The sequence below is a fragment of the Maniola jurtina genome, chromosome 11 (assembly GCF_905333055.1).
Source record: "Maniola jurtina chromosome 11, ilManJurt1.1, whole genome shotgun sequence".
NCBI lineage: Eukaryota > Metazoa > Arthropoda > Insecta > Lepidoptera > Nymphalidae > Maniola > Maniola jurtina.
The window spans coordinates 12,783,198-12,810,832 of record NC_060039.1 but is presented as its reverse complement, the minus strand read 5'-3'; the positions used below and the strand labels follow the sequence as shown (position 1 = coordinate 12,810,832).

Below are 27,635 nucleotides of genomic sequence, written 5' to 3'. Positions count from 1 at the left end.
TATACAACCGAATAAAGCCACATTAATTTATTGTAAAAACTTTTATAATTTCAATAAAACACAAAAACCGATTTAACTAATTTATTTCACTTAATGTTAATGCCTTTCTGACTTAATGAGTTATCCTCGTACGTCTCTAGAACGTCTGCCAAATGCTCGTTGTCCCTTGGTTTCTTGAATGTGCGCCGCTTCTGGGATACTTTCTTCCGTTTTGGCACTACAGGTTTCTTCAGGCCGTGGTCCTGCATGGATTTGATGCCTTGTTTCTCTAAATACTCTTCTATTTTCGCGTCATCCATCGCGTCTACGGCTGTGGCGCGCCATAATTTCACAAATTCGTCATCAACCTAGAAAAAAAAAAACACGCATATTAAAAAAAAAATTTGAACACATCCAGAGTAGTTTTTCAAAGGGTTAAAAAAGTCAGTCAAGGGCGAGTCGGGCTCATACAAGAAGGGTTCTTCGTACAAGAAATAACTCTTATATTTTTTCAAAATTTTCATGGCGGCAATTTAGAAATTTTTAATATTTTTGTTGTTAGCTGCAATAGAAGTACACATCCCATCAAAATTTCAGGTTTCTATTTATCATGTTTCACGAGATACAGCCCGCTGACAGACAGACCGTATTTAGTAATAGGGCCACGTTGGCACCATTCAGGTACAGAACCCTAAAGATTACCCAGATGGGTTCTAAATTAGTCAGGCTTATTTCATCTAATCACATAAGCCCAGCTGGAATTAGTTAAATGTGATTTCCTACTTACATCTAGTGTGGCAGTTCTGTCATTGTAGAACAATATTTTCTTTTTATCGGTGGGCCTTATGATATACAGTATTTCTTGTGCTAAGCTCTTGAGCGCTCTCTCGCAGTGTGGCAACGACTCCTGGACGTCTTCTAGAAATATCCCTCCTAGACCTTTCAAGTCTTGCTGTTTGAGTAGCCTAGAATAATGAATCAGATTTTTAACCCCCGACCCAAAAAGAGGGGTGTTATAAGTTTGACGTGTGTATCTGTGTATCTGTGTATCTGTGTATCTGTCTGTGGCACCGTAGCGCCTAAGCTAATGAACCGATTTTAATTTAGTTTTTTTTTGTTTGAAAGGTGGCTTGATCGAGAGTGTTCTTAGCTATAATCCAAGAAAAATTAGGTTCAGCCTTTTGAAAGTTATCAGCTCTTTTCTAGTTACTGTAACCTTCAACTGTCGGGGGTGTTATAAATTTTTAATTTACACTTGTTATTCATGTTAGGGCGAAATCTATAGAGCGCACTTTGACTTTGCTTAGACTTAAGTTTCAGTTAAAACGAGACAAAATGCCAGCTGTCTCGTTTTAACAGTGTCTTAAGTCTGAGCAAAGTCAAAGTGCGCTCTAAAGATCTCAGCTTTAAATTAGGAAAAAATTAAAATGTGTTATTTTTTGTACGTTGGTACAGAACCCTTTGTGTGTGAGTCCGATTAGTGCTCGGACTCACCCATATACATCAATTTTTTCTATAGGTAAAACAAAAAAATTTTTTGTGCCAGTTTAATTTTTTTCTGTTTCTTACCGTAACAATGATTTCTTATCTTTGATTTTATATACAGGTTTGAATATGAACTTTCCATCCATAGTGCATTCTATTTTTGGATTGTTTTGTAACGCTTCTGTCTGTAGCCACTGAAAACAATTTTTTTTTATTTTTATAAAATCGAAATTCTTATGATAACGACACGACGCGTCGAATAGTTTGTTTCCGCCTATAGACTTAACACAGGGACTGAATAAGTAGTGATGATAAGCAACTAACTTGTTTTATTTTACTGCCAACGTCCAACTGGTTGGTTTCATCCAGTATGTCATCGAGGCTTAGAGGATGGTCGTCCCCTTCTTGATGCCTCGACCTCATGTGTCTAACGATGCGCGCGAGCACTCCAAACCGATATGAGGAACTGCCCGCCATGGTTTTGTAACTGGAACAAATATGTATTTATAATTTATCTATATGTTTTTCATATATTAAATAAATTGCCCAAGAATGTGGTTATGTCAAGCTTTGTTAACCAGTTCAAGAATAGATGGACAAACATTTGAAAAACTTGAAGCACTTCTGATATAGACACATCAGGGAAAGCTGCTCAGTAATAATTTTGTCCTATTGTGATTTATCAAACACACTGTATAAACAGAAGTCTTGTATCCTGACTAAATTATCAATGCCCATCCCAAACCCTTGGAATCCCAAGCTAAATCCCAAACGTAGAAAGCTGAAATTTTGCACAGAGGTTTCTTTTATGATTATTTATTTATTATGACAAGGAATAAGGCCAGATTTCTCCAGTTTCAGTTCAGAATCTTATCATAATTTTCTCTGTATCTAGCACTGTTGATACTTACTTATTGGCATCGAGTTTTGGTGCAGTGCTAACAGAGCTGGTGGATTTGGATTTCTTTTTGCTGTCATCTTTAAATGGTGATTCATCTTTCTTTTTCTTTTCAACACTGGAAACAAAGAATTTTTTAAATGTAACATTTAATAGATAAGTAAATTGAAAGATTAACAAACAGCAGCTATTATTTTTTGCTAGAATTGTTTCAGTTGGGTAATTAAGAATTATAATATACTAAGTAATTATATAGTTCTGCACAATTAGTGCAGTTGGATGCAAAATAAAGTAAAAATATTAACGTTTTTTGTGTGACTGGTCAATGACATTCATTATGTTAGTTAAAACCTAAACATTATGTTCAAGGAAATTTGAAAGGAGATAAAATAATACCTCAATATAAAACTGATTGAAAGCAATAACAAACAATAATTTTAAAATCAGTTACAATCAGTGGGAAAGAAAATTAAAATTAAGTAGATAGCTGTTTCATTGTATATTATTATCACTGATTGTATCAAAGAAACCACTAAAATTGATAAGATAAACAGTAAACACTGGCAGCGAAAATAAACTTGTTTCTCGCATTAACAAGACAAAAATCTTAATAAATCATTATCAATAGGATATCGCGATATCCACGGGAGGGAGCGAGAGGAGGGAAAGTAATTGGTAATTGGTAAAACCGGTGAAGGGAATAGTTCAGTTTGTTCCAAACAAGTGGTGCATAACAAGGATGTAACATACCTCGGTGTCGCAAGTGCCTTTTTCCTAAACGCTTCGCGTTCCCGCAACAGTGCAGGGTCCATATTTTACTTCTGAATTTAAACTACTTGCCCCGATAAAAGGTAAGTGAGGTTTTGTTTATTAAACTATAAAATAATGAGAATGAGATAAATATTTCAGCCAATTTACTTTTTCTATTTTTGTGTGAAATGGAATTGTCAATGTCACTGGCTGCCTGAGATTGTCATTTGTCACTCGCAGTTGTCAATGTCGTTTGAATATTGTTTTTTTTTTCGTACATCTTCCATGATTTGGATACTAGACTCTTTGGATTTTATACTTTGTTAAAATTATTCTATTTTCTTGCCTTATTTTAAATTAGATAAGTAATAACTTCTTTAATTTACTAAAACATACATAGTTACTTACTTTGTACCTATATAAGTTAAAGTTCTCACGAGTCACGAGTAACGACTCACAACTTACAAGTCGCGATTTGGTCGCGATCACTGGTGGAGGCTCCGTGTTTGACTGTCGACGTTTTCAGTTTATGTCTCGCTTTTCGAAGCGTAACCTAACCAAGGAACAAATATAAGCGTAACTATATATGTACCATGGACCTATTATACTACTAGGTACCTACTTAACGAAAGCCGAAGTCCTAACAATAAATAATAGCTTCCAGCCATAGTTAGTAGTCCTATGATATTATGTACCTACTTAATGTAGAAGTTTTCATTTGATACCTATCAAGATTAGAAAAATAATAATTAGGTAGTTAGTAGTTACCTAGTAACGTAACCTATCTATTTATAACCTTATCTATAACTTATAAGATCAGACTGCGTCAAATAGCAATAGCTAAAATATATCAATAAAATTAAATAGTTACATAAGTAAAGTCAGTCTAAAAATATATTTACCTACTTTACAGATTCATCGGAACAACGGTCGAATTGTTTGTAATTTTTAATCTAGTTAGTTAGGTACCTCCTTTCGAATGCAGAATGCTATTGATAAGAAGCCGAGAAGAATCACAACATTACTGATTAAAAAAATATAATTCATGAAAATAAAATATGAGACATTTTGCATTGATTTGTCGAAAAAAAAAAATCTTGTCTGCAAAACTTGTTTTCAAACATGCATATCTAGGTAACGATATTAGGCGGGAAATTATATTTGTTTAGTCCTCCAACTTCTCCCATCACAGTGTCGACATTCGCGAGACGGTGTGGACGCTTGGAATTCAAGAGGTATGTGTTTGTGTACTATATTGTTGAGTAACTATTTACGTACGTAACGAGCCCATGCCCCATTGTGACTTGTGCATCTTCAATTATAAACTGTGTTTTGATATAGTTAAAGTGCACTTTACTCTTTCATATCGCAATATCTAAGCACCAAGATTTCTTTCTTGTTTGTGCCAATTAATTAATTTTATTACAGGTCCTTCCTAGTACGTATGTCGGTCGTACGATTAATTAAGTAGCTAGATAGTTAGTAGGTAGTTAATTAGGCGATTAAAGTTTTTTGAAAATTAGCTAGATAGGACTCGAAAACGAAGTTTCCGTATCATCGTATAAGATATAACACTTTTTTTTTCGTAATTTTCATAGCGATCGTTTTGAAATCATTATTTGTTGTTATAGCGGCAATAGAATTACATATTCTGTGAAAATTTCAACTCTACCTATTACGGTTTACGAGATTCAGCCTGCTGACAGACAGACGGACGGACGGACGGTCGGACGGACGAACAGCGGAGTCTAATTGGGTTCCATTGAGCTTCTGACTAACAATAATTTATTGTAAGGTTCAAAATACTTTTGCTAACAAGCTTTTTTTTATAAGTTTTTTAAACTTATTCAAAGTTTTTTTTAACAATTTTGTTGAATCCAACTGAAACCTACTTACTAATCTAATTGAAATCACGCGATAAGAGATTAGATAATAATAGATAATATGTAGGTCCCTAACTAACTATCTACAAGCCTACTGACTAAACTCTGGGATTAATCTGAGCTGGAACCCCTTTGTCGATTAATTGAGCTCTTTACGGAAACCTTTTAACTATTCTAGTTCAAGGATCAAGGATATGCTACTCGTAAGGTTATTCCTTTGATTGTCAACTATGTATACTCAACATTAAAAAATCGATGAAGTGCGAGTCGGCTTGCACAGGTAGGATTCCGTACCATCGTACGAGAAATGACTCTTTTTAATTTTCGTAAATTGTCTTGGTGACAATTTTAGAATTTTTGGTAGGTATTTGTTGTTATAGCGGCAATGGAAATACACATTCTGTGAAAATTTCAGGTCTCTCTTTACTCTGTACCTATTATGGTTCACGAGATACAGCCCGCTGACAAACAGATGGACGGACAGACAGACGGACGCGACAGACGGACAGCGGAGTATTAGTAATAGGGTCCCGTTGACACCCTTCGGGTACGGAACCCTAAGAATAAAACAGGCCAACTCCGAGTCACACTCGCACAGCGAGGGTTCCGTGATAATAAACGTAAATTATAGTTGTTCGAAAATATTGTTTTTTTTTTTTTTTGGGATTTGGAACTCTTTGATTTTCCGGGATTAAAAGTAGCCTGTGTTAATCCAGGTATAATCTATCTCCATTCCCAGCCAAATACGTTCAGTAGTTTTTGCGTGAAAGAGTAAAAAACACACACACCCATACAAACTTTCACCTTTATAATATTAGTGCCTTTTTTATTTGTTCTAGGTTCACAAGATGTGGCGCCATAATCTATTTTATTATGTTCTACACTTCTTGTTTGTATTGCAATGGTGAGTAAAACATGGTAAAACATTTCGTTATTAATCTAATAATTAATTATTATCATCATCATTATCGACCGATGGACGTCTACTGCTGGACATAGGCCTCTTGTAGAGACTTCCACACGCCAAGTTATTGCGCCGCCGCTATTCAGCGGCTCTATGCGACTCATTTGGTGTCGTCTGTCCACTTAGTGTTGGGAATACCCTTGACTTTAACTTTGTTAACACTGACGGCCTTCCTGGCGCAGTGGTAAGCGGGAGGTGTTAGTGGGAGGTCCCGGGTCCGATTTCCGACAGGGTTTGGAATTTTATAATTTCTAAACTGGTCTTGTCTGGTGAGAGGCTTCGGCCGTGGCAAGTTACCACCCTACCGGCAAAGCCAGGCCGCCAAGCGATCTAGCGTTCCGGCACGATGCCGTGTAGAAACCAAAGTAGTGTGGGTTTAATGAAAACTGCCATACCCCTTCCATGTTAGCCCGCTTTCATCTTAGAATGCATCATCACTTACCACCAGGTGAAATTGCAGTCAAGGGCTAACTTGTATTTGATTTTAAAAACACCTGAGCTTTCCGATGCGAGGTCGCCATTCTAGCACCTTGGGACCCCGACGACTATTTTCGAACTATATGCCCTGCCCATTGCCACTTCTGCATGGCAACCCATTGAACTATATCGGTTACTCTGGTTCTCCTACGGATCTCCTCATTTCTGATTTAATCTCGTACCTAGAGAAACTTCAAGCATAGCTCTCTAAATAAGAATCTAATAATAGAAATTCGATTTCTTTAAGTTGGTCTAAATACCAACGCAATAATGAAAGTTATTGAGGTCAGACTTTGATTGTCTATCATATGTTTATTCGATTGTAGTTAAGTAGGTACCAACTTACAGGCAAACCCGAGCAAAATATAATATTATGTAGAGCGTTAGCGACCTCAGCAAAATCGTTAATGGAAACCTTACACAAATCTGGGATTAGTCCGTTTAGCAATTAAATGGAGAATCGCGTTATGGTTTAGAAAAAATATCTGTGACTAGCTGCGTCGCTCTGGCTTCGCTCGGGTGGAATTTAGAAAATCGGTGTGCGGACAGAATTTCCGAAAATCCTGAAACACGTATTTTTTCATATTTTGTACCTCTCTACAAGGCCATAGATTTGTAAGATGATATAGTGGTGATAACTAATTAGTAATTACGTAATCTTGAAACTAAAGTTACGAGGGTTCCAATCGCGCCCAGGTCTGAGAAGAGCTCACAACAATCAGCCGGATATTCATTTTATTATCACCACTTCACAAATTAACATAGCTTATTAGAACTGTCAAAGCTGTTCAGCAACTCATTCCCAAGCTTTCTTTTCATTTTTTAAATAATCATCTGAGTATAATACATTATTCTTATAGTAGGATTTTTCAATAAGTTAACGTTTAATAATAACTTTGAACTTGCTGAGTTTAGACTTCTAGGAGTCTAGACATCACAATATGTATCATCATCTTCATCATCATCTCAATCCATCATCGGCCCACTATTAGGCACGGACACTATTTAGGCCATTATATACCTATTATAATTCACCAAGCTGGCCAAGTGCGGGTTGGCCAATTAGGTGAACAATTTGGAAAGCATCATGGAGAACTCTCAGACATTCCGGAGGTCGAGTTGGCTGAAAACTAGCGCTGTATGCTTTTAGGTATGTGCTGAAAGCATACAGCATTTTGCTGATTTTCGGGTTATTCCACACATCACAATACAAGACACAGTTTATTCCAGCGCTTCTTCTGCTTGAGGCGAGAGGAACCAGTATAAACCCTTAGGTATAAGTGGTGATGTGTTTGTGTTTGTGTTATGCAGGTTTCCTCCAATGATTTTTTACCCACAGTGTGAGCACAGCCGAAGACCAGCCCGCGTGGCACTGGTCCTGCGAAGATGGCAAATGCGTCAAATCCAAGCATAACCCACTCAGCTCCGAGCCAGCACTTTCCCTCGAGGCCTGCAAAATGTTCTGCAATGAATATGGTATGCTAACACAAACAATATACACAGAAAACATCAGAAGAAACTATACTAGATGGTGCAAGCGCGGCCTTATTTCTATACGTAGTATTTTAATTTTTTAAGAATTTATGTACCCAGTAACACTCCCGCCATCAAGACGAATCTGATGACGTATAATTTATCAAAATCGGTTGAGCTGTTGAGTAGAGTTACGACCGCCCTCCTCCCTTATTTACCCACATCCTATTTAAGGTGGATGCGACGGGCTTGCCCGCGAAATTCATATTTAATTTGGTTTTTTGGAATTTGTAAACTAATACGACAAAGTAGGCTTATGGCACTTTAATTGCGCCAATGGCAGTATCATCCTCATAGGTTTATATAAAAATCTTTGCTTGAAAGAAATTAGCTCTAGTAAAATTATTACTTAGTTGCACCAGCTCCCGTAACAATAGTTTTTATTTTTCGTTGCAAAGTAAAATGCGTACCGTTTGCGGTTTTGCCATTTATTTTATTGCATTTTAATCGTTCTTAGGTACCTAGTTTGTTTTAGCATTCCTTTTGTCGTAATCTTTTAATTGTTCGTCGCATCTTATTATGATTCCTCACTAAGATATTATCTTAATTTTTTGATCTTTCATTAAATAGAAATATTTTTTTTATACCCTTTATTTCTTTTTTATTAGGAGTTTTTTTCTGTTTGAAATATAATGTCACTCCGTAAGGCCACATTCTACAACCACTTACTTGCGTAAGGCCAAATAGAGTTATTTTATTCTGATCTTAAAAATTACTCGGTTCTCACATCATTATATTATGTATGTATGTATGTATGTGTGTATGCATGTGTGTACTGTGTATGTATGTATGTATAAACTTTATTGTACCACAAAAAAGAAAACTTAAAATGTAGTGTAGGTACAAAAAGATCTTATCGTTAAATGGCGATCAATTGCTTTCTTACTATCATTATATTTTTCTTTATTATTTACATTTAGGTCTACTGTGGCCAGCGCCAACAGGTGTAACAGATTTGGGAAGATTCCTGTCCAAAGTAAACATTAACAACATAGAAGTTCTAAATCTTAAGCGAGGCAAAGCAGACGATTTGGTGCAAGCTGCTGCCCAGGTGAGTTGCATCTCTAGGTATAGTACGCGACAGGTCGAGATGGCAATCGGGGTGAGGACGCCCCGCACACCCTCACAGCTCCCGGACGTGCCCCCCCCCCCCCCCCCCCGCTTCATACCCTGATTGCCGTCTCGTACATGTCGCGTATTAAGGACGTATATGCATACTTGTACAGATTTTCGGTACACTTTGTGACTAATATATACTAAGTAAATTGGAACTACAGATTGCTAAAAATAGATTGGTCCTTTATCTCCAGAGGTGGGGTAATTTTTTGATAAAATCATTATTTTTGATACTATAAGAACGATTTTCCGTCACCTCTTCCACGCAGAATTAACGATTTAGGGTCAAGTTTAGGTACATTTTTCTCAGTTTACGTACGGATTTTATTCTTCTAATAAATATTTTACCATAAAAGTATAAAATAAAGTCTCTTCCCTCTGTACGCATAGATCTTTTGAACTACGCAACGGATTTTAATGCGGTTTTCATTAATTATAGATAGAGTGATTCAAGAAGGTTTATATGTACATAATATTGTATGTGTTTAGGTGTAGTTTATTATTGGTTTGTGCTAATTTGTTAAAATAATATCAGGAATAACAATTGCCGATAGGTTCTTGAAGATGTCGGAAGAAATCAAGAAGACCGAAATCACTCCACACTGACACGTGTCTGACGTTAACCTCCATATAACTCGTTAGTTAAATATATTCCCGAAAAATAAATTCATTTAGTTTAACATAGATTTTATGTTATTTATCCTTTAATTTTTATGTATTTAAAGCATTGGTTTTATCTTTCTAGAGATTCAAAAGCTTGGTTGGTTTAGCGATTCCAACAGGTCTGGTACCTAAAGCATCTGGCAAATCCGTCTACGTATATCTAGTCAACGAAGACCCTAATGTTAAAGGTAAGTTAAATTATTTTCACCTAAATTAAATCTACTTGCATCTTTTTCTTACCAATGTAATAAGAAAAGGACAGACAAACCTAATTTAATTTAGAACTTTCAAACCTCGTGGCTTTAGGCGCCAGTCGTTTGTTCAGCCTATTGTTTCAATTTGTAGAGCACACTAAAAATAATCTTTAAAGGTAATTGGGCATTTTGGACCCGCTTTGCGAAAAGTTCCGGACATGAACCAAAATATTTTTGAATCAACAATAACTTCTATGTAGTCATTGTAAATCAAAGATAATATTGTACCTCTTTTGTATATTATGTAAATTATATTTGATTCAAAATCAGTAGGCAAAAAAGTTATTAACCATAGAAAAGAGTATAAAACAATAGGATTGTCTTTCATGGTACAAAAATTCTTTAAATTTTTCGTGAGTTCCATGACCCACAATAACGCGACCTATGTCAGTGTAGATCAGAGCCGTATTTGAATACATACTGTTAATTTCACTTGTGCCCGCCGCTGCGGCTATGGTTTCCATACTCAAGCGCCCGTTTACTTTTAAAACACATTTTTCGTTCTACTTTAGCAATATTAAAAAGAAAAGGATGGAGATGCCCTAAACTTATTTTAGAGAAAAACATCAGAATCGCCTTCAATGTCAGCTCAACGTCATCAATTCTCCTTAGAATTCTCCCCGACCGGCGTGGATGAGAGCTACGGTCTCAGAGTATCACCGGAGAGTAACGACAGAATCAACGCTACTATCTTCGCGAACAACTTCTTTGGCATCCGAAATGGTCTGGAGACGCTGTCGCAGCTCTTCGTGTTCGATGATATCAAGAACCACTTACTGGTAAGCATTTCGATTCTGCCCTTCTTTAGCGTTTAAACTATTCGTGTATAAATCTGTTAATGGAATTCTGTTTGGATCTGAAGTTAGGACCTACATTGAGGAAAATATAATCTTTTGTGCAATTCAAACGAAATTTATCTAAATAATTAAAAAAAAAATTGTACTGACTCCTAATAAAGATCGTTTTCATCCCATTTCTGAAAGATCTACTCTAAAATCCTCTAAAAAATTTAAATACTCCATCAGTACTTAGCAACTTTCAAATGAAGACTAATTAATAGAATTATTATTAGTTCATTTTCAGTTTCTAGAACAAAATCTCTTTTAAAAACAACAAAAATGCATTTATTGAATTTTAAATGAGCATGAATTTTTATAAATGCAGTTTTATTGGCTATTATTGCTCTTTATGCGTCTATTTTATTATGATGACCTTTATTTTAATCTTATTTATTAGTTATTGATTATTTTTGTTCCTCGCGTGGCATTATTAGTGCATTTTTATGGATTTTATTATGTGATAGTTCTAATTTACCTAATGTCACTGAAGCTATAAATTGTTACACTTTCGAAGATGTCCTTTGATGTCCTTAACAGGTCATCGAATTCCCGCTAAAACATCGTTTGACCGCTAGATAAATACTTACAAAATATGTTAATTGGGATGATTATTTTATAGTAGGAATAATAATTATTATTAGATTAAACGGAGAATGATTAAGGAAACAATATAATGATCCTTACATTTTTTATTTTAGGCAATAAATATTTTGTTAGCATTAAACTCATTACCCAATCGATTTCAACGCTCGTATAATTATCATTTGTTCATTTTACTTTTCTTATCGGGATTTAATTAACTTGTCGTTATTTTATTTAACTAAGTAGGTACTTAGGATTTTAGGTATTTAGTACGATGTAATTTTAATTGTACTTAGTTATTAATCGTTTTGGAAATAAATTATTTGAATTTAAATTAATTGTATATAATAATAAACAATGAACACATTTTACTAGTACTTTAAATTATAAATAAATATACCTAATTCTTGGGTGGAAAGGCATTCCGAACCCGTGGTAGATGCTTTTGACGATTCAAAAGAAGTTGTAAAAGTCTAATTGAATAAAAATATTTAGAATTTGAATTTGAACTTACTTCTTACCTATTAATTTGTTATTCTTACCTAAAAATTTTAATTTCGCGTGGATGTAGGTTTTTTTAAAATTCCCGTGGGAACTCTTTGATTTTCTGGGATAAAAAGTAGCCTATGTGCTAATCCAGGGTATAATCTATCTCCATTCTAAATTTCAGCCTAATCCGTCCAGTAGTTTTTGCGTGAAGGAGTAACAAACATACACTATATCATTAATATTTATATATAACAATAAATCAAAGAGATCCCACGTAATTTCGAAAAACCTAAATCCACGCGGGCGAAGTCGTGGGCATTGGCAAGTTAGCCATAAATGTCAAATTGATTTCGCTTTTTCATCATTCAGGTAGCGTCTTTTCTTTTCCAATGCCAGATATTAGGTAATTTAAAAGATACTCACAATCATAATATTATCAGGTTCCTATATTTTTATTTTTTAACGTAGCATTAGTTTTTTTGGCGTAGCATTAGTCGCCAACCTAATATTTTTGGAACCCGCAGTTTGTTTTCCAAGCACCCGAATTACAATTTATTTGCGGCCGCTTTAAAAATGACCGTAAAACTGTAGCTAGGTTTTATTTTATAAACATTCGCAACTATTCGTAGATGTATCATCAGCATTGTTTCTTTTTATCGTAAGAACAAATCGATGTCCTTATACATTTTTTGAAACCGGTTCGCGAACGTTGACTCCTCGCCTATTTGCATAACAACTTCCAGTTATGGGGGAGATCACATTGTGACATTTTATAGTCCTTTATGCCCCGGCGCAGACGGCAGATTAATCCTAATGCACGTAAAGTCGCACACTGTTGGTACTGTATAAAGTTTGGTTCTGGTTATGGTTCCGGTCACCGGTGGGATAACTTTCGTCCATCAAAAAAAAAACAAAGTAAGTTTCAGTTCTAAAGGACATATTACTTGAAATGTCCCTTAGACAGCTTGATTAAGTTTGACAGCTTGCTTGCGGGGAAGGACATAAGCTATTTTTGATCCCAGAAAATCAAAGAGTTCCCACCGTATTTAAAAAAACCTAAATCCACGCGGACGAAATCGCAGGCGACATCTAGTTATAATAAAGTAAGGATATGGAAGTATGGGTATAATAATATTAATCTCTGTGGGAAATCATGCTTGACTTTAGTGGACTTCGAGGATTTTTGTCGGCCATGTGAGCCAGTCGGTAAATATAAATAAATATATGAAAAAAAAATTAAAAGTTCGACTGCTCATTGCTCTTCAGGGATAATCGCAAACAATAAATATTATGGTCATGCAAATAAGGTCATAGCCGTATAGTGATTATAATATTGTTATGCAGCATTCAAATGACAAGATAAATTGCTGCACAATAAACATCTGATTCATCGTGTATCTGCTTAGTGATAAGCGCGCTAAAATTTATTCAAATTAGGTGAACGTAAAAGTAGTTTTATGGAAAAAATCTATAATTCAATAGAAAGCCTATTAAAAGTTTTTCAACCTCTTAGGTGGTTTAGAGCATTTAAACTAGTATCTATCTACGAAGTTTTGAGATTCTTGCCATTACAAACTGTAACTATGAAAGCTGTCGATATTGCTGAAGCTAAACATATAATTATTATGAAATACAATATAAGCTAAAAGCTAATATAAGCCTAAATATAATGAAATTTTTTATAAAAATTATTATAAGCGTATTAATTTTTTTTTTAAATTTTCTTCAAACAATGTATTTTAGGGTTCCGAGTTTAAAACTCAAAAGTGACGTTAAGAAACTTGTATTATTTTTTGTGTAGGTAGGTATCACCAGGAAATGAACTTTTAGTAGAGGTGCTTAGCATAGTGTTTTTTGTAGAGTTATAGCAATGAGTCTTTAACTCCATATTAATATTCCGTCCTTTTTTAGCAATAAGAAAAAGAATAAACAAGTGTAAATTAAAAATTTATAACACCCCCGACAAGTCAAGGTTACAGTAACTAGTCCAAAGTATCTGAGTTTTCCAAAACATCATTTTCAAATAAATAATCATGTATCTAGGCAACGTCGATCTTGACAGCTTGACATTTGTCAATTGACATAATATTATGAACCTGACGGTTATCTAACCTTCTTTTCTACAAGAAAACTAGAAAAGAGCTGATAACTTTTAAACGGCTGAACCAATTTTTTGGATTATAGCTAAGAACACTCTCGATTAAGCCACCTTTCAAACAAAAAAAAAAGTAAATTAAAATCGGTTCATTCGTTTAGGCGCTACGATGCCACAGACAGATACACAGATACACAGATACACACGTCAAACTTATAACACCCCTCTTTTTGGGTCGGGGGTTAAAAAGATTCAGACACCCGACTTACTATATTTTAGAGAAGAACAGAATTGGAAAAACTGAAAAGTTCTACAATATTAGCCAAAACTGTTCATGTTCCAGATCACCAGAGATGTGATGATCGACGACAAACCGGTGTACCCTTACAGAGGAATCCTCCTGGACACCGCTAGAAACTACTATTCCATCAATTCTATTATGGCAACGATTGGTAAGATTTCTGTCATGTCACTCTGCTTTATGGATTTTTTTTGGCTCCGTTTTCATGTATGAGAGCCCCCCTGAAAAATAATTAATTTATATGGACCTACTGGTAGATTTTAGTCAGTACAGATAGTTACTATTGTATGTGCTGAATATATTAAAAGTATTTTATTTTTTATTTTTAAAACTTCACAAGTACTTTTGAATTGCCAAATGCATCTAACACTGGTTCGGAATGCTTTCCCAACAATCACATCACACTTAATATTATAAAGACGAAAGTTTGTGTGTATGTGTGTGTGTATGTTTGTTACTCTTTCACGCAAAAACTACTGAACGGATTTGGCTGAAATTTGAAATGGACATAGATAATATCCTGGATTAGCACATAGGCTACTTTTAATCCCGGAAAATCACAGAGTTTCCACGGGATTTTGAAAAACCTAAATCCACGCGGACGAAGTCGCGGGAATCAGCTAGTTCTTCAATACGACCTACCGAAATGTTTTAATTATTTCGATTACAATTCATAAATGTTCCAATTATTTGACAGATGCCATGGCCTCAGTGAAGCTGAACACCTTCCACTGGCACATCACGGACAGCCAGAGCTTCCCCTTCCAGTCTTCAAAGAGGCCCAACCTGACCAAATACGGCGCTTACAATCCTACCAAAGTCAGTTTATGTTTCGATTCTATAAAAGGTTGTATCTATCTATCAATTTTTAACATCAGAAGTGGGAAAGACATAGCACAATTTTCTTCTTTATGTGAGACCATAAATATTTTCGTTCTTAAATGAATCAAGAAAATTTTTTGCTAATAAAAACAATGGGTGAGGAAATGTGCATACCTATTTAGTGACAAGAAATAATGAGTTTATCCAACTTGAATTTTAGCAGTTATTGGTTGAACTAGTAGGCAATACTTTCTGAACTTTTCGCTTCTGGAAAAAAATACTCTATTCTGTACTTCGATACTGTATAGTTGTTAAAACCCAGAATCCCTGTCATCATTATCATCGAACCGTCCCCAGCTCACTACGGAGCTCGGGTCTCCTCTCAAAATAGTCTACCACGCTGGCCAAGTGCGGATTGGCGGACTTCACACATCTTTGAGAGCATTATGCAGAACTCTCAGGCAACCAGGTTTCCTAACTATGTTTTCCTTCACCGTTGAAGCAATTGGTATTTAATTGCTTAAAAACACACATAACTCTGAAGAGTTAGTGGTGCGTGCCCGGGATCAAACCCTCGACCTCCGAATAGGAAGCCAACGTCTTAATCACTAGGTTATCACCGCTTACAGGATATTAGATTAACAATTTTGTAACCGTTTTCTAGATCTACACAAAGGAAAACATCCGTGACGTGGTGAAGTTCGCTCTAGAGAGGGGCATCAGAGTGTTGCCAGAGTTCGATGCGCCTGCGCATGTGGGCGAAGGCTGGCAGGACACTGGACTAACCGTGTGCTTTAACGTGAGTACACACACATACACCCATAACTAAAACTACACATGGACACACACACATCCAACACACATATACCCACACCCACATATACAACCATACGAGACTACTCGATTATTTCCACTACATTGCCAGAAGGGATACACAACAAGTGAAAAAAAAAAGAAAAACAGGGATTATCTACTGGCAAAGTGGACGGAAAGAGACCTCGGTGGACATTGCCCTATGCGTTCAAAATCTGCACCGCTCTCGATACCACGATGTGTGTGTGTGTCTCACTGTAGATGTGTGTACGTCTACGCACATACATCTACAGTCTACACCCACTCATAGATGCACACGCATATGCCCATGCATGCACGCATATCACCACCCACACGCCCACACTTACACAAGCTCAAGTCGAGGCCAAATCCGAAGCCCAAGTACAAGCAAAAACAAACAAACACACACACACAATTTCGTTATAATCTTACAGGTGTATAAAATACCCTGCAGTTAAATACGTCGTTCTGCACACCTGCAAGAGCGTATGTGACCGGGAGAGCGTTATATGATAAATTCTCAGCGACTATAGAATCCTAACATCGCGCGCCACACTTTGCTTGCGGATACGCGGTCTCCACTCCATAACACGTCAGCCCCAGCGGCTATCAGTTCTGCGGCAGACGTGGCCTGCCCACTGCCACTTCAGCTGGCTAATTCGCGTATTTATGTGCGATAATTTAAATCTGATTGTCTGATCAGGCTCAGCCATGGCAGTCGTACTGCGTGGAGCCTCCGTGCGGTCAGCTTAACCCCGTGAGGGACGAGCTATACGACTATTTGGAGGACATCTACTCAGATATGGCAGGTGAGAAGCTTTGAAAATGAAAATCTACAGTTGTTAAAAGTAGGTCGTTGTTGGAACCCTGAAGTTTGAACTTGACTTGTTTGATCTTTCAGAGGTGTTCCCAACGGACATATTCCACATGGGAGGAGATGAGGTCAGCGAGAAGTGCTGGAACACCTCGTCTGAAATCCAGCAGTTCATGAAGCAGAACCGCTGGCAGCTGGACCAGCCCGGTTTCCTGGACCTGTGGAACTACTTCCAGACTAAAGCGCAGGCTCGAGTGTACAAGGTAGGTGACTTTGAGGTCACTATGAGGTCAGCAAAAAGTGCTGGAACACCTCGTCAGAAATCCAGCAGTTCATGAAGCTTCTGATTTGATAGGTATTCGCGAACGCAAGGTTAACGAACAGACAAACAAACATTAATTTCGATTATTGTATTTAGTATTATTTGTAATTTGTAAAAAAAAATTTAATTTAGTATGTAATAAAGTTTTTACTTATATTGAGGATTTTCGGTCCTCTTTCTCAACTTAATAATTTTCTGTCAATTTTTTTGTCATGTTCGCCATATTGGATTTGTCATGACGTCACGTAAACTGACTCGCGGAAAGCTAAGACCTTCCTGTAGTCGGAAATAACTGGGAATTTTGTTTTTTCCACAGGCCTTCGGGAAAAAACTGCCTCTGATTATGTGGACCAGCACTCTCACCAACTATGTGCACGCGGATAAATACCTCAACAAAGATGACTATATCATTCAGGTGAGGCACTAAAAAAATACAGAATGTGTCAATATTTTTTTTAAACAAAAATGTTGTTACCTATAGTGCCCGACAGGACGAGATGGCAATCGGGCGAACGCCATGTACACCCGCATGTCACGGGCTGTACGGATGTGCGGGGCGTCCCTACCCCGATTGCCATCTTGACCTGTCGCGTACTATACCTATTCCAAGACTAAGGACAACCGTATTCTCTTGACAAAAAGAGTCAAAATTAAAACTGCCAGTTTAAATGTTCTTGTGCATGTATACCTAAAAGTAATCTAAACCGGCATCTTCAATATCCAAATTCCAATAGGAATTTTTATCAATTTGTATATAAATGTTTAATTTAAAATTTTATATTTTGTTTTAAGTACTTATTTTATAATGCAATTTTTTTTTGAATTGGTCAGTTTTCAAAATTGGAATTTAGTTGCATCTATGTTGTGTCTCAGGTGTGGACGACGGGAGAAGACCCTCAGGTCAAGGGTTTGCTGGAGAAGGGCTACCGGCTCATCATGTCAAACTACGACGCTCTCTATTTCGACTGCGGGTTCGGTGCTTGGGTCGGCAGTGGTACGTACTAGTTTATATTAAGCAGCAGTAGTTAGTTATTACCCATAATGGGTAGTTTCGTTCGGATTGATTCTATAAATTATTAATTCTATCAATACCAAGTGTCTTTCATTTAATGTCCCTTTCATATTGAAAGCTGATGAAACTTGATGTTAAGTGATTACTGTCGCCCATGAATATCCCCAGAAGAACTGCCAATGCGTTGCCAGCCTTTCTGGAATTTTTCCAAAAGCGTTCCCTTTCAAAATGAATTTTTTCTTTTCCAATTTCTGCAAGAATATCGCAGTTTTTTCATTCGGTAGGTACCTAATCATAAAGAAAATGTTCTTTCTTTTAAAAGAAAGTCAGAAGGAACGTCAATGTCTTTCTCACCACTTTGTATAAACCAAAATAAAAAATTAAAGTATCGAGTAACAGAAATGTTAGTTCGCAATATTTTATTTGAAAACGAATGCCATGCATGTTCGTAACAAGAAGCTCGGTAACGGTAAAATGACAGCTATATGTCTCGATCGCAATCACTTCTGATTGGTTGAAAGGTTGACGCTCGCTCTCTATTGGCTACAATGCATTGCTGCAATATACCATAACTTCAGCCAATCACAATGATTGAGATTGTAATAATGATTGATACAGTTCTTCCGCAATCGATCAGCAGCATCGTAAGAAATGTCGGAAAATAACACTCTTCTCAAACTATAAAATACCCGATATTTTATTGCAGGAAACAACTGGTGCTCGCCCTACATCGGCTGGCAGAAGGTTTACGAAAATAGCCCCAAAGTGATGGCGCAGGAATATTACGAACAGATCATGGGTAAGAGATAGAATAATTATTGAATAATTGTTGGATACTAAGATACTTTTAATACATTATTTAAACTAGCGTAAAGGCAAGTCTAAAATTGATTGTGGAGAGAATTACAACTTGCCCAAAAAATGCCTGTATTCACTTTTGATTTGTTACACACATGAAACGAAACCCAAAATGGCATTCCAATCCTATAGTTTTGTACCTACCTCCAGACTCATCATCGTTCGTTTTCTATTGTAATTTATGTTTATGTTGCATTCAATGTACGTTAAGTTCGTTAATTCCTAATGTTTCATAATTATTTCTACAAAATGAGATAAAATTATCGATTTCATTTAATCCGTTTGTTTCTACATAGTAACATTTTGACATTTTATTTGTTTATTATTCTCGACTATGTAGTAAATTTTGTACAGTTTGGATTTAATATTAGGTGCCCGCATGTAAAACATTTGCACGCCATTCCATGGCAAATGTGGTGATACCAAAATGAATTGTAATTTCTATTTTAACCTGCATTTGAGCAAATAAATAAATGATTTGATTTGTATCCAGGTGGTGAAGCAGCCTTATGGTCGGAACAATCGGACTCATCAGTACTGGACGGTCGGTTGTGGCCGCGCGCCGCCGCGCTCGCTGAGCGGCTGTGGGGCGAGCCGTCCACTGGCTGGCAGGACGCTGAGAGGCGCATGCTTCACATCAGGTAATGGGGATCTTCCGACGCTTCTGCGACCAGTTTGCGGGTACCATTTCAGCAGCTCTCGCCTCCAGCGTCCGTCCTCTCTGCGATATACGTGCCCCGCCCAACTCCGCTTTAATTTGTCAAGCGATGTTAGTCACTTCGTTCTCAGAACAGAACGAATTTAGTTCTCTTAGATTCTGAGCGCAACTAAATTTTGGAGTATTTGCATCTTTTTCTTACCAATGTAATAAGGAAAGTACAGACCAACATAATTTAACTTAACCTCTCAAACCCCGTGCCAGTTGCGGGCCTATTGTATGTATTATTGTTCAAATTCATTTTCCGTCCTTCCTAGCAATACTAATGAAGAAAAAGATGCAGCTAAGTTTAGAGAAAAAAAAAAAATAGAATCGATGCCATATCACCACATTAATTTTTACTTTAGCCTATACTTAGATCAATCATTTTACGTCGCGTATTGGTGGGTGGCAAGTCATTCCAACACTTGAAAGCGGTTAATTTCTCGTGAGGCTTTATTACAGAAGATTTCTCCTTAATCCACCTTTATAATTTAATTCTTTCACCAAAAGTTGCCTGTAATAGATCGCTTTAGCAATAAGGCCGCATTTACACCCTCTTGCATAGTTTCTTCTGTATCATGTATTTTTCTGTGTATACTATATGTATATGTGATTGTCTATTCGCCTCTTGTATCAATTTGGTTTTAATTTGCTCAAGGCTTAGTTTTTGTCCACTGTTGTCTACAGCCATTATAAGGGGATTGTATACTTCACTCAACCCGCTCAGCATAATAGACACTATCCAGTCATCATCAATTGGAGCATCGATGTCATTCAACTGATTACACAAAAACATTATTTCGGAGATGTATTTCTCCATAGACTCGAAGTTTTCAAGTTTACATTGCCAGAGTTTTCGTTGTAACGTAATTCGTCTTCCCCACCCCTTGTCTTCGTAAGCTGTGCATAAACAATCCCAGACCTCTTTTGCAGTCCTTGCTCTATACACATGCGTGAAGCAATCGGGTTCAAGTAAAAGGCAAAGCGTTGCTTTTACTTTTGTGTCCACTTCTACCAGGTTTTCTTTTTGTTTACTCGTTTGACCTTCATTTGCTACGACCCACCACCAGCCTTTCAATTCAAGATAGTTCTTTACCTTAAATTTCCAATTGGCAAAGTTTTCTGTGCCTTTCAACTTCTCGATGTGGCCGCACAAACCAGAATCAGACTGATGTCTTTCTTCCATCGTCATACGAACAAAAAATTTGACCCGATACTACTGAACTTTTCACTTTAGATTGAGTTTCAGGGCTTCCAGTTTTGCATGCAAAGGAGCCATAACCAAATGGTAAAAATAAAATCTTGTTCCGCCCACAAACTCAATCTTTATTATATTAATAATTATAATTTAATGTTTACAAGAAGACATACTTTTTACGACGATCATGTGGAACGAAACATCGAATCTCGAATATCGAATGACAGAAAAACATCCTACAAAAATAGAACATTATTTTTGTCTTAAGTTTTTCTTGATGTAATGAGATTACATATATTATGTTCCAATAAAAAATTCTTAAACCTTTTGACAGCAAATATAGGTATTCAGATTGCAAAAGAGCAGGTACCTAATCTTATCTTGTTTGCAGGGAGCGTCTAGTTCGTATGGGCATCAAGGCTGAATCAATCGAGCCCGAATGGTGCTACCAGAACGAGGGGAACTGCTACGCCTAACTCTCCAACTCTCAAACCTTCAGTGCCTTCTCACCATTCTAGCCTTTATTCGCAGTGCCATTTATTGTGCTTAGTATGAGAGTTTACATCTCGTTGATAGATTTCGAGCTTCAGTGTAAAATAGACCTTATCGTCATTTTAACATCTGTTAAAAAAGCGTCCAAATACAACAAATGTATTCCCAAGTATCTGTTCACACAATAGATTTGTTCTATTTGGACGCTTTTTAACGGGTGTTAAAAATGCTCTCGTGTAAATAAGGCCTAACTGTAATTTCGCGGGTAGTTGTAAGAAATGTTACGGGGAGTCTTAGCCTTCTAAAAAGCACCGCCCAATAATGATACATCTAACTCCTGAATTACTTCTCTATACTGCTACACTGACGTCGGTTGCGTATGTCGGTCACGATTGAGTCACACTGTGACGTCGCAGTGCGAACAGTCTGCGCGACCGATGTCAGCGTGAAAGGGATTCAGGCCTACAAATATACTCTCGTTGCATTTTCGGTGTGTCGCACTTTGATTCATTAAGTTGTTGTTTTTATTGTGTCGTGTAATAAATAATTTGGATACTTTAAAATAATGTTTTATTACAAAACTATAGATAGGTAGGTATTATTAATTATACAAATAAACTCTTTTTTTTACCCAACTACGGCAAAGCCAAAAGGAAGGGTTATGATTTTACCATTAAAAAAAAAAGTTTCGACTTCAATAAAAAAGACAAATGTTTCAACTCAATTTTATTAAACAATAATTATAAATAACCTAACAGCTAAATGGTTCAGCAAAACACAGAGCCCATCGGAGCGACCATGCCAGAGAATGGCACTTCACGTACAATGCCAACGTCCCCGTTGCCACAGTTGTACAAAACAGTCCCTTGTCCGGCGGCCGGGAGTTCCCCTGCCATGCTCACAGTGCCAAGGAATGGCATAGACCCGCATACAGTCACCATGCCAGCCACTGCCAAGTCATCTGAGCTCACTGAGAAGCTCGGGGCTGGGAGCCACGGCATTTGCATCGCCAGCTCGCTGGTAAATGCGCTTGGCACACCGAACACTGGACCGCATGGTTCTGGTATTGCGACTCTGGGAATACATTGGCCCAGAGTATACTGTAAAACAAATAAATAGCCATTTATCATAGGTTTGCGAAAGACAATTTTATAGATAACTACCTATAGGTACCAAAGTAGGTACTAAACGAATTAGTCAACTCAAGTGGCAGTGGACAGGCTATGTCTGTCGCAAAACCAACCGATGACCGGTGGGGCAGACGTGTTCTGGAGTGGAGACCGCGAACCAGCAAGCGCAGCGTGGGACGACCTCCAACCTGCTTGACTGACGACCTTAAGAAGGTACCGGAAACATGGGCGGTAGAGGAAGACGGAGGACCGTGTGTGGTGGCGCGCTCTTGGGAAGGTCTCTGGACGTCAACAGCCTGTTTGATTGACCTAAGTACTTACCAATCTATTACTTACTAGATTACCCGCGACTTCGTCCGCGTGGGTTTAATTTTTATAGATCCCGTGGGAACTGTTTGATTTTCCGGGATAAAAGTTGCCTATTTCGATAACAGGAACGCAAGCTACTTCGGTACCAAATTTCATACAAATCGGTTAAGTGGATGGGTCTTTAGGAGTCCCGCGGGAACTCTGATTTTCCGGGATAAGAAGTAGTCGTATCCGTCCCCGGGATATAAGCTAACCCTGTACCAAATTTCGTCAGGATCGGTTACACTGTTGGGCCGTGAAAAGGTAGCAGATGGACAGACAGACACACTTTCACATTTATAATATTAAGTATGGATTTAAAATGTACTTAAAACATACCTTCATAAGCACCAACTGTAGACAGAATACAACAAATATGCTCTTAGCTACCATTTTTCCAAATTTTCGAGGACCAACGTTATTGATTTAAGGTTAAAATATTATTATGATGCTCTTCGCTAACCTACTGTCCTATTTATATTGGGACCAGTTTATCGTTGTACAATACACATTAACTTACATCATGATATCAAATGCATTCATTACAAATGCTTAAGTAGGTATCTAGTTTCCAGTAAAATTATTGAGAAATGTCAGCAATAATGGTAAGCGTTGCTTTTTTTGATAACAACACAGTTTAAAGGTCACGAAACTTATTGAGTTATTTTTTTATTTTAATTCATTTAGGTACTTCACTTACCTACTTACTTTTTTATACTAGCTGTTACATGCGACTACGATTACGTGCATTTAATTTTTTTTTTTAATCTTGATGATTTTCTTGGAAATAGCGATATTTCCTAGTGATATCACCAAATTCCTGAAGAAGACGGATACCCCAAGATCATCACGATTAACTCATCACCGGCTCACTACTGAACACAAGTCTCCTCTCAGAATGAGAAAGCGTTGGCCATGGTCTACCACGCTGGCCAAGTGTGGATTGATTATCTCGTTATAAAAAAAACCGGCCAAGTGCGAGTCAGACACGCGCACCGAGGGTTCCGTACTCTGGTATTTTCCGACATTTTGCACGATAAATCAAAAACTATTAAATCAGTTGCGTGGAGTGGTGCTCAGATTTCATTCTAGACTACATTTGACCTAATCTCATGCAGTTTACAAGAGTAAATTAAAAATTTATAACACCCCCGACAAGTGAAGGTTACAGTAACTAGAAAAGAGCTGATAACTTTCAAACGGTTGAACCGATTTTCTTGGATTATAGCTAAGAACATTCTCGATCAAGCCACCTTTCAAAAAAAAAACTAAATTAAAATCGGTTCATTCGTTTAGGAGCTACGATGCCACAGACAGACACACAGATACACAGATACGTCAAACTTATAACACCCCTCTTTTTGGGTCGGGGGTTATTAAAATTGATGATCATTTCACTAGATATTCATAGATTTGTTTAGTTTGTTCTAATGATTGTATTATTTGGCTTCTTCCGGGATTTCTTGTAGTTACTTACCTATTCATAACATTATTTACGAGTATAGGTCGGTATATTAATTCACATTGATTCAAATAAGTTGAAAATATTACTCACTTAGATGTTCGAGAATTATTATCTACAACATTCTCTGAGATTTTAACGTAAGCAGATAACATTATCGTGAGGGCAAAATGCCAGGGTTGTTCGCTCGATGCATTTTCGGGATTTTAAATTAAACTCACGGATTTAGGAAGATATTTTTGCACTCGATTTATCAGTGCGGTCAACGTACTTATGGCCTCAAAATGTTGCAGTGATAAACTTTTGTGAACCTAATGTATCTAGGTACATGGATTCTTAAACCTGTCTAGACTGAAGATCGACCTAGCCATCAGTAAGAATAACATCATTTTCATCGCCAGCTAACTGCTGAGCATGGGTTTCTTCTCAGAATAAGAAGGATTTGGGGCAAAGTCCATCGCGCTGACAGAGTATACCGATTCGCAGACTTCCTTCACATACCTAGAACTCTGAAGTATCTGTGCAGGTTTACTCACGATGTTTTTCCAAGCTAAAGTCCATACAGGCTTCCTCACGATGTTTTCCTTAGCCAGAGATAATTTATTGCATTGCGCCGCCGCCTGAATCCAGCTGCTCCCTGCGACTTGTGAATCTTGTTACGCCATTTTAATCATGACTGACTCCCCTTTCCCCTACAACTAAGCGTAAAGGTAAAGTTCCGCTGCAGTGCGGTTCAAGTGCGTGGGCACCTTTAAGCTTGTGCCAGGAGTGGGTACGACAATAGTGCAACGGGTGGGGTTTGAGCGGCCGACCTTTCGGATTTCAGTCCGCTCCTATTAACCATTGAGCTATTGAGGCCAACGCTTCGCTTCCCATCGAGGTACCTTGGGACCTCAATGTCAAATTCACACCTAACCTAGGTACGGTCAGTGTATTTCAATCTGAAAATATTTTAAGAATTGTTTTCTTATCAAAATAAAATATTATGTTTGGTAATACGGAAAACGGTATCACCAGAGATATATAAACTGTACATTAAGCATTCTTATATACTGGTCATTACTCTTTCTTATTATCTGACTTTTGACCTGATAGTACGCCTCAATGATAAGACACAATTTCACACTAATTCAGCATTATTTTTGTTAACTGGACAATTAACTTTATCGGTGGTTTTTACGTTCTTAAAATATTCTAAAATTTAAATCATAGATCTGTGATTTAAACCATTCCATTCCATCAGCCTGTGTGCGTCCACTGCTGGACATAGGCCTTTCCAAGGGCGCACCACCAAACACGGTCCTCCGCCTTCCTTCAGGTCATTGGTCCAGCGGGCAGGAGGTCGTCCCACACTGCGCTTACCGGTACGCGGTCTCCACTCCAGAGCACGTCTGCCCCATCGGCCGTCGGTTCTGCGACAGACATGTCCGGCCCATTACCACTTCAACTTGCTAATCCTTTGAGCTATGTCGGTTTTGTTCTTCTGCAGATTTCCTCGTCCCGAATTTTATTCCTGAGTGTGATACCAAACATAGCTCGCTCCATAGCGCGCTGAGCAACTTTTAGTTTGTGGACGAGGCCGTTTCCACGATTCTGCCCCATACGCCATCATAGGTAGGACACATCATTGAAGACCTTAGTCGCGGTATCGACGATGCAAATGTCGATTTAAACCATCTTAAATTAAATCTAGGTACCCTGAGTACCTACGTACTTAGGTACAATCTGCTGTCAAACGTTCGTATTGAATCTAGAATTGAATTTGTGTGAAATGTCGAACGAATGACGAACGAGCGCTGGTGACCTGATAAAAAGCCCGCAAAGGTAGAATCAACAACGACAAGCCACTTCTATTTCTATTCTAAATAAGTCAACTTCAAAGGGATGGCTGTTAGGTATATTACTAAAGCCTGCAGGTATAAAGTTACTATCATCAAATAATGAACCGTCAGTTTCGCAATTCAAAGTTAACTCTAGTTTATAGCTTTCCAGAAAGGATGTAAATTCCCTTCAAACAAACCGAAACATTATGGTTAGAACAGACACAAAGCGAAACCGTAGCGTCTAGCGACGCGTGATGACAGTATGACAACATAGCAGAGCAGGGAGTCAGGACGTTACACTAAACTAAAACAACCAACCGTAATGACATCATAAGCACTAAGTAGGTATGGTGATGGTATGGTTTTAAACTTTTTAGGAGCTACGATGAGCACTTTTTCTCGTTTTAAAAGTTCTAGGAGCCACATATGGAAACTTTTCCGGGCTTTAAAAGTTCTAGGAGCCACATATGGACACGTTTCCGGGATCTAAAAGTTCTAGGAGCCACATATGGACACTTTTCCGGGATCTAAAAGTTCTAGGAGCCACATATGGACACTTTTCCGGGATCTCAAAGTTCTAGGAGCCATATATGGACACTTTTCCGGGATCTCAAAGTTCTAGGAGCCATATATGGACACGTTTCCGGGATCTAAAAGTTATAGGAGCCACATATAGACACGTTTCCGGGATCTAAAAGTTCTAGGAGCCACATATGGACACTTTTCCGGGATCTAAAAGTTCTAGGAGCCACATATGGACACTTTTCCGGGATCTCAAAGTTCTAGGAGCCTTATATGGACACTTTTCCGGGCTCTAAAAGTTCTAGGAGCCACATATGGACACGTTTTCGGGATCTAAAAGTTCTAGGAGCCACATATGGACACTTTTCCGGGATCTCAAAGTTCTAGGAGCCATATATGGACACTTTTCCGGGCTCTAAAAGTTCTAGGAGCCACATATGGACACTTTTCCGGGATCTCAAAGTTCTAGGAGCCATATATGGACACGTTTCCGGGATCTAAAAGTTCTAGGAGCCACATATGGACACTTTTCCGGGCTCTAAAAGTTCTAGGAGCCGCGATGAACACCTTTCCATCGCGATTCGCGTAGTGTTTTGTTGAAGCCATCAAAGTAACCGCAAGCATATTAACCCAGATCACATTTAACTGAACTGTCGTAAATCTTAACTGTTCCTTGTTAGATTTAAAGCTCGAACTATTTTTATCTTACTGCTTTACAGCCCTTCAATGAGTAATTAAGGAGTAGAAATCGTAGAAAAGAAAAAATTACACCTAAGTAGGTACCTACCTAGTTACCAACTTATTTAAAAAATAATTATCTTATCGAATCTAAAAATCTTTCTTTTTAGATAATAAATTGGATAAAAGCTTTCACGAGATGAGACCATTTTATGACGCCTAAGCTGGAAACGCTTTTATTTAAAAAGCTAATAATTTTTACCACTACTGACCCAAATCGCTAATTATAAAAATATAAAAGAACCCTTAACT

General features: G+C 37.5%; 4 protein-coding genes across 6 annotated transcripts in view; 1 reads left to right on the top strand and 3 right to left on the bottom strand.

Moving 5' to 3' along the window:
• The window catches only part of LOC123869921, a 29,359-nt gene extending 21,425 nt beyond the window's left edge, over nucleotides 1-7,934 (bottom strand). The window contains exon 1 of the mRNA XM_045913015.1: nucleotides 7,923-7,934. The gene's annotated coding sequence lies outside the window, so the exon portion shown is untranslated. The remainder of the gene's footprint in view (nucleotides 1-7,922) is intronic.
• Nucleotides 68-3,241, bottom strand: LOC123869922 (transcription initiation factor IIE subunit beta). The gene is made up of 6 exons (XM_045913016.1): nucleotides 3,113-3,241; nucleotides 2,376-2,480; nucleotides 1,789-1,951; nucleotides 1,549-1,658; nucleotides 767-944; nucleotides 68-347 (listed from the first exon to the last, which is right to left on the bottom strand). Exons 1-6 carry the CDS (start codon nucleotides 3,172-3,174, stop codon nucleotides 87-89), a joined length of 879 nt encoding a protein of 292 aa, XP_045768972.1. The 5' UTR covers nucleotides 3,175-3,241; the 3' UTR covers nucleotides 68-86.
• On the top strand, nucleotides 2,960-21,609 carry LOC123869918 (chitooligosaccharidolytic beta-N-acetylglucosaminidase). Of its 3 annotated transcripts, none has more exons than XM_045913010.1 (16): nucleotides 2,960-3,039; nucleotides 5,836-5,899; nucleotides 7,776-7,912; nucleotides 8,890-9,020; nucleotides 9,831-9,936; nucleotides 10,615-10,781; nucleotides 14,351-14,459; nucleotides 15,006-15,127; nucleotides 15,795-15,929; nucleotides 16,668-16,773; nucleotides 16,866-17,041; nucleotides 17,417-17,515; nucleotides 17,974-18,094; nucleotides 18,819-18,911; nucleotides 19,464-19,611; nucleotides 21,260-21,609. In XM_045913010.1, the coding sequence occupies exons 2-16, from the start codon at nucleotides 5,844-5,846 to the stop codon at nucleotides 21,342-21,344; spliced, it is 1,791 nt and encodes a 596-aa protein (XP_045768966.1). In that variant the 5' UTR covers nucleotides 2,960-3,039; nucleotides 5,836-5,843; the 3' UTR covers nucleotides 21,345-21,609. The 3 variants fall into 3 exon arrangements, with proteins under 3 accessions (XP_045768966.1, XP_045768965.1, XP_045768964.1); XM_045913009.1 differs by lacking the exon at nucleotides 2,960-3,039 and adding an exon at nucleotides 3,079-3,213 and having other exon boundaries at nucleotides 5,835-5,899; XM_045913008.1 differs by lacking the exon at nucleotides 2,960-3,039 and adding an exon at nucleotides 4,143-4,347 and having other exon boundaries at nucleotides 5,835-5,899.
• Nucleotides 21,610-22,073: 464 nt separating this feature from the next.
• On the bottom strand, nucleotides 22,074-23,334 carry LOC123869927 (chorion class CB protein PC404-like). Its single transcript, XM_045913021.1, has 2 exons — nucleotides 23,178-23,334; nucleotides 22,074-22,460 (listed from the first exon to the last, which is right to left on the bottom strand). The coding sequence occupies exons 1-2, from the start codon at nucleotides 23,229-23,231 to the stop codon at nucleotides 22,128-22,130; spliced, it is 387 nt and encodes a 128-aa protein (XP_045768977.1). The 5' UTR covers nucleotides 23,232-23,334; the 3' UTR covers nucleotides 22,074-22,127.
• Between the last annotated feature and the right edge of the window lie 4,301 nt (nucleotides 23,335-27,635).

Excerpts from the sequence above, each read along its gene's own strand:
- LOC123869918 (XM_045913010.1), top strand. The coding sequence starts at position 5,844 with ATGTGGCGCCATAATCTATTTTATTATGTTCTACACTTCTTGTTTGTA. Across the intron at positions 5,900-7,775 it reads TTCTTGTTTGTATTGCAATG|TGTGAGCACAGCCGAAGACC; the intron begins GTGAGTAAAACA and ends TTTTACCCACAG. Across the intron at positions 16,774-16,865 it reads CATCTACTCAGATATGGCAG|AGGTGTTCCCAACGGACATA; the intron begins GTGAGAAGCTTT and ends TTGATCTTTCAG.
- LOC123869927 (XM_045913021.1), bottom strand. The coding sequence starts at position 23,231 with ATGGTAGCTAAGAGCATATTTGTTGTATTCTGTCTACAGTTGGTGCTT. Across the intron at positions 22,461-23,177 it reads TACAGTTGGTGCTTATGAAG|TATACTCTGGGCCAATGTAT; the intron begins GTATGTTTTAAG and ends TTTGTTTTACAG.
- LOC123869922 (XM_045913016.1), bottom strand. The coding sequence starts at position 3,174 with ATGGACCCTGCACTGTTGCGGGAACGCGAAGCGTTTAGGAAAAAGGCA. Across the intron at positions 1,659-1,788 it reads TTGGCAGTAAAATAAAACAA|TGGCTACAGACAGAAGCGTT; the intron begins GTTAGTTGCTTA and ends AATTGTTTTCAG. Across the intron at positions 945-1,548 it reads GATAAGAAATCATTGTTACG|GCTACTCAAACAGCAAGACT; the intron begins GTAAGAAACAGA and ends TCATTATTCTAG.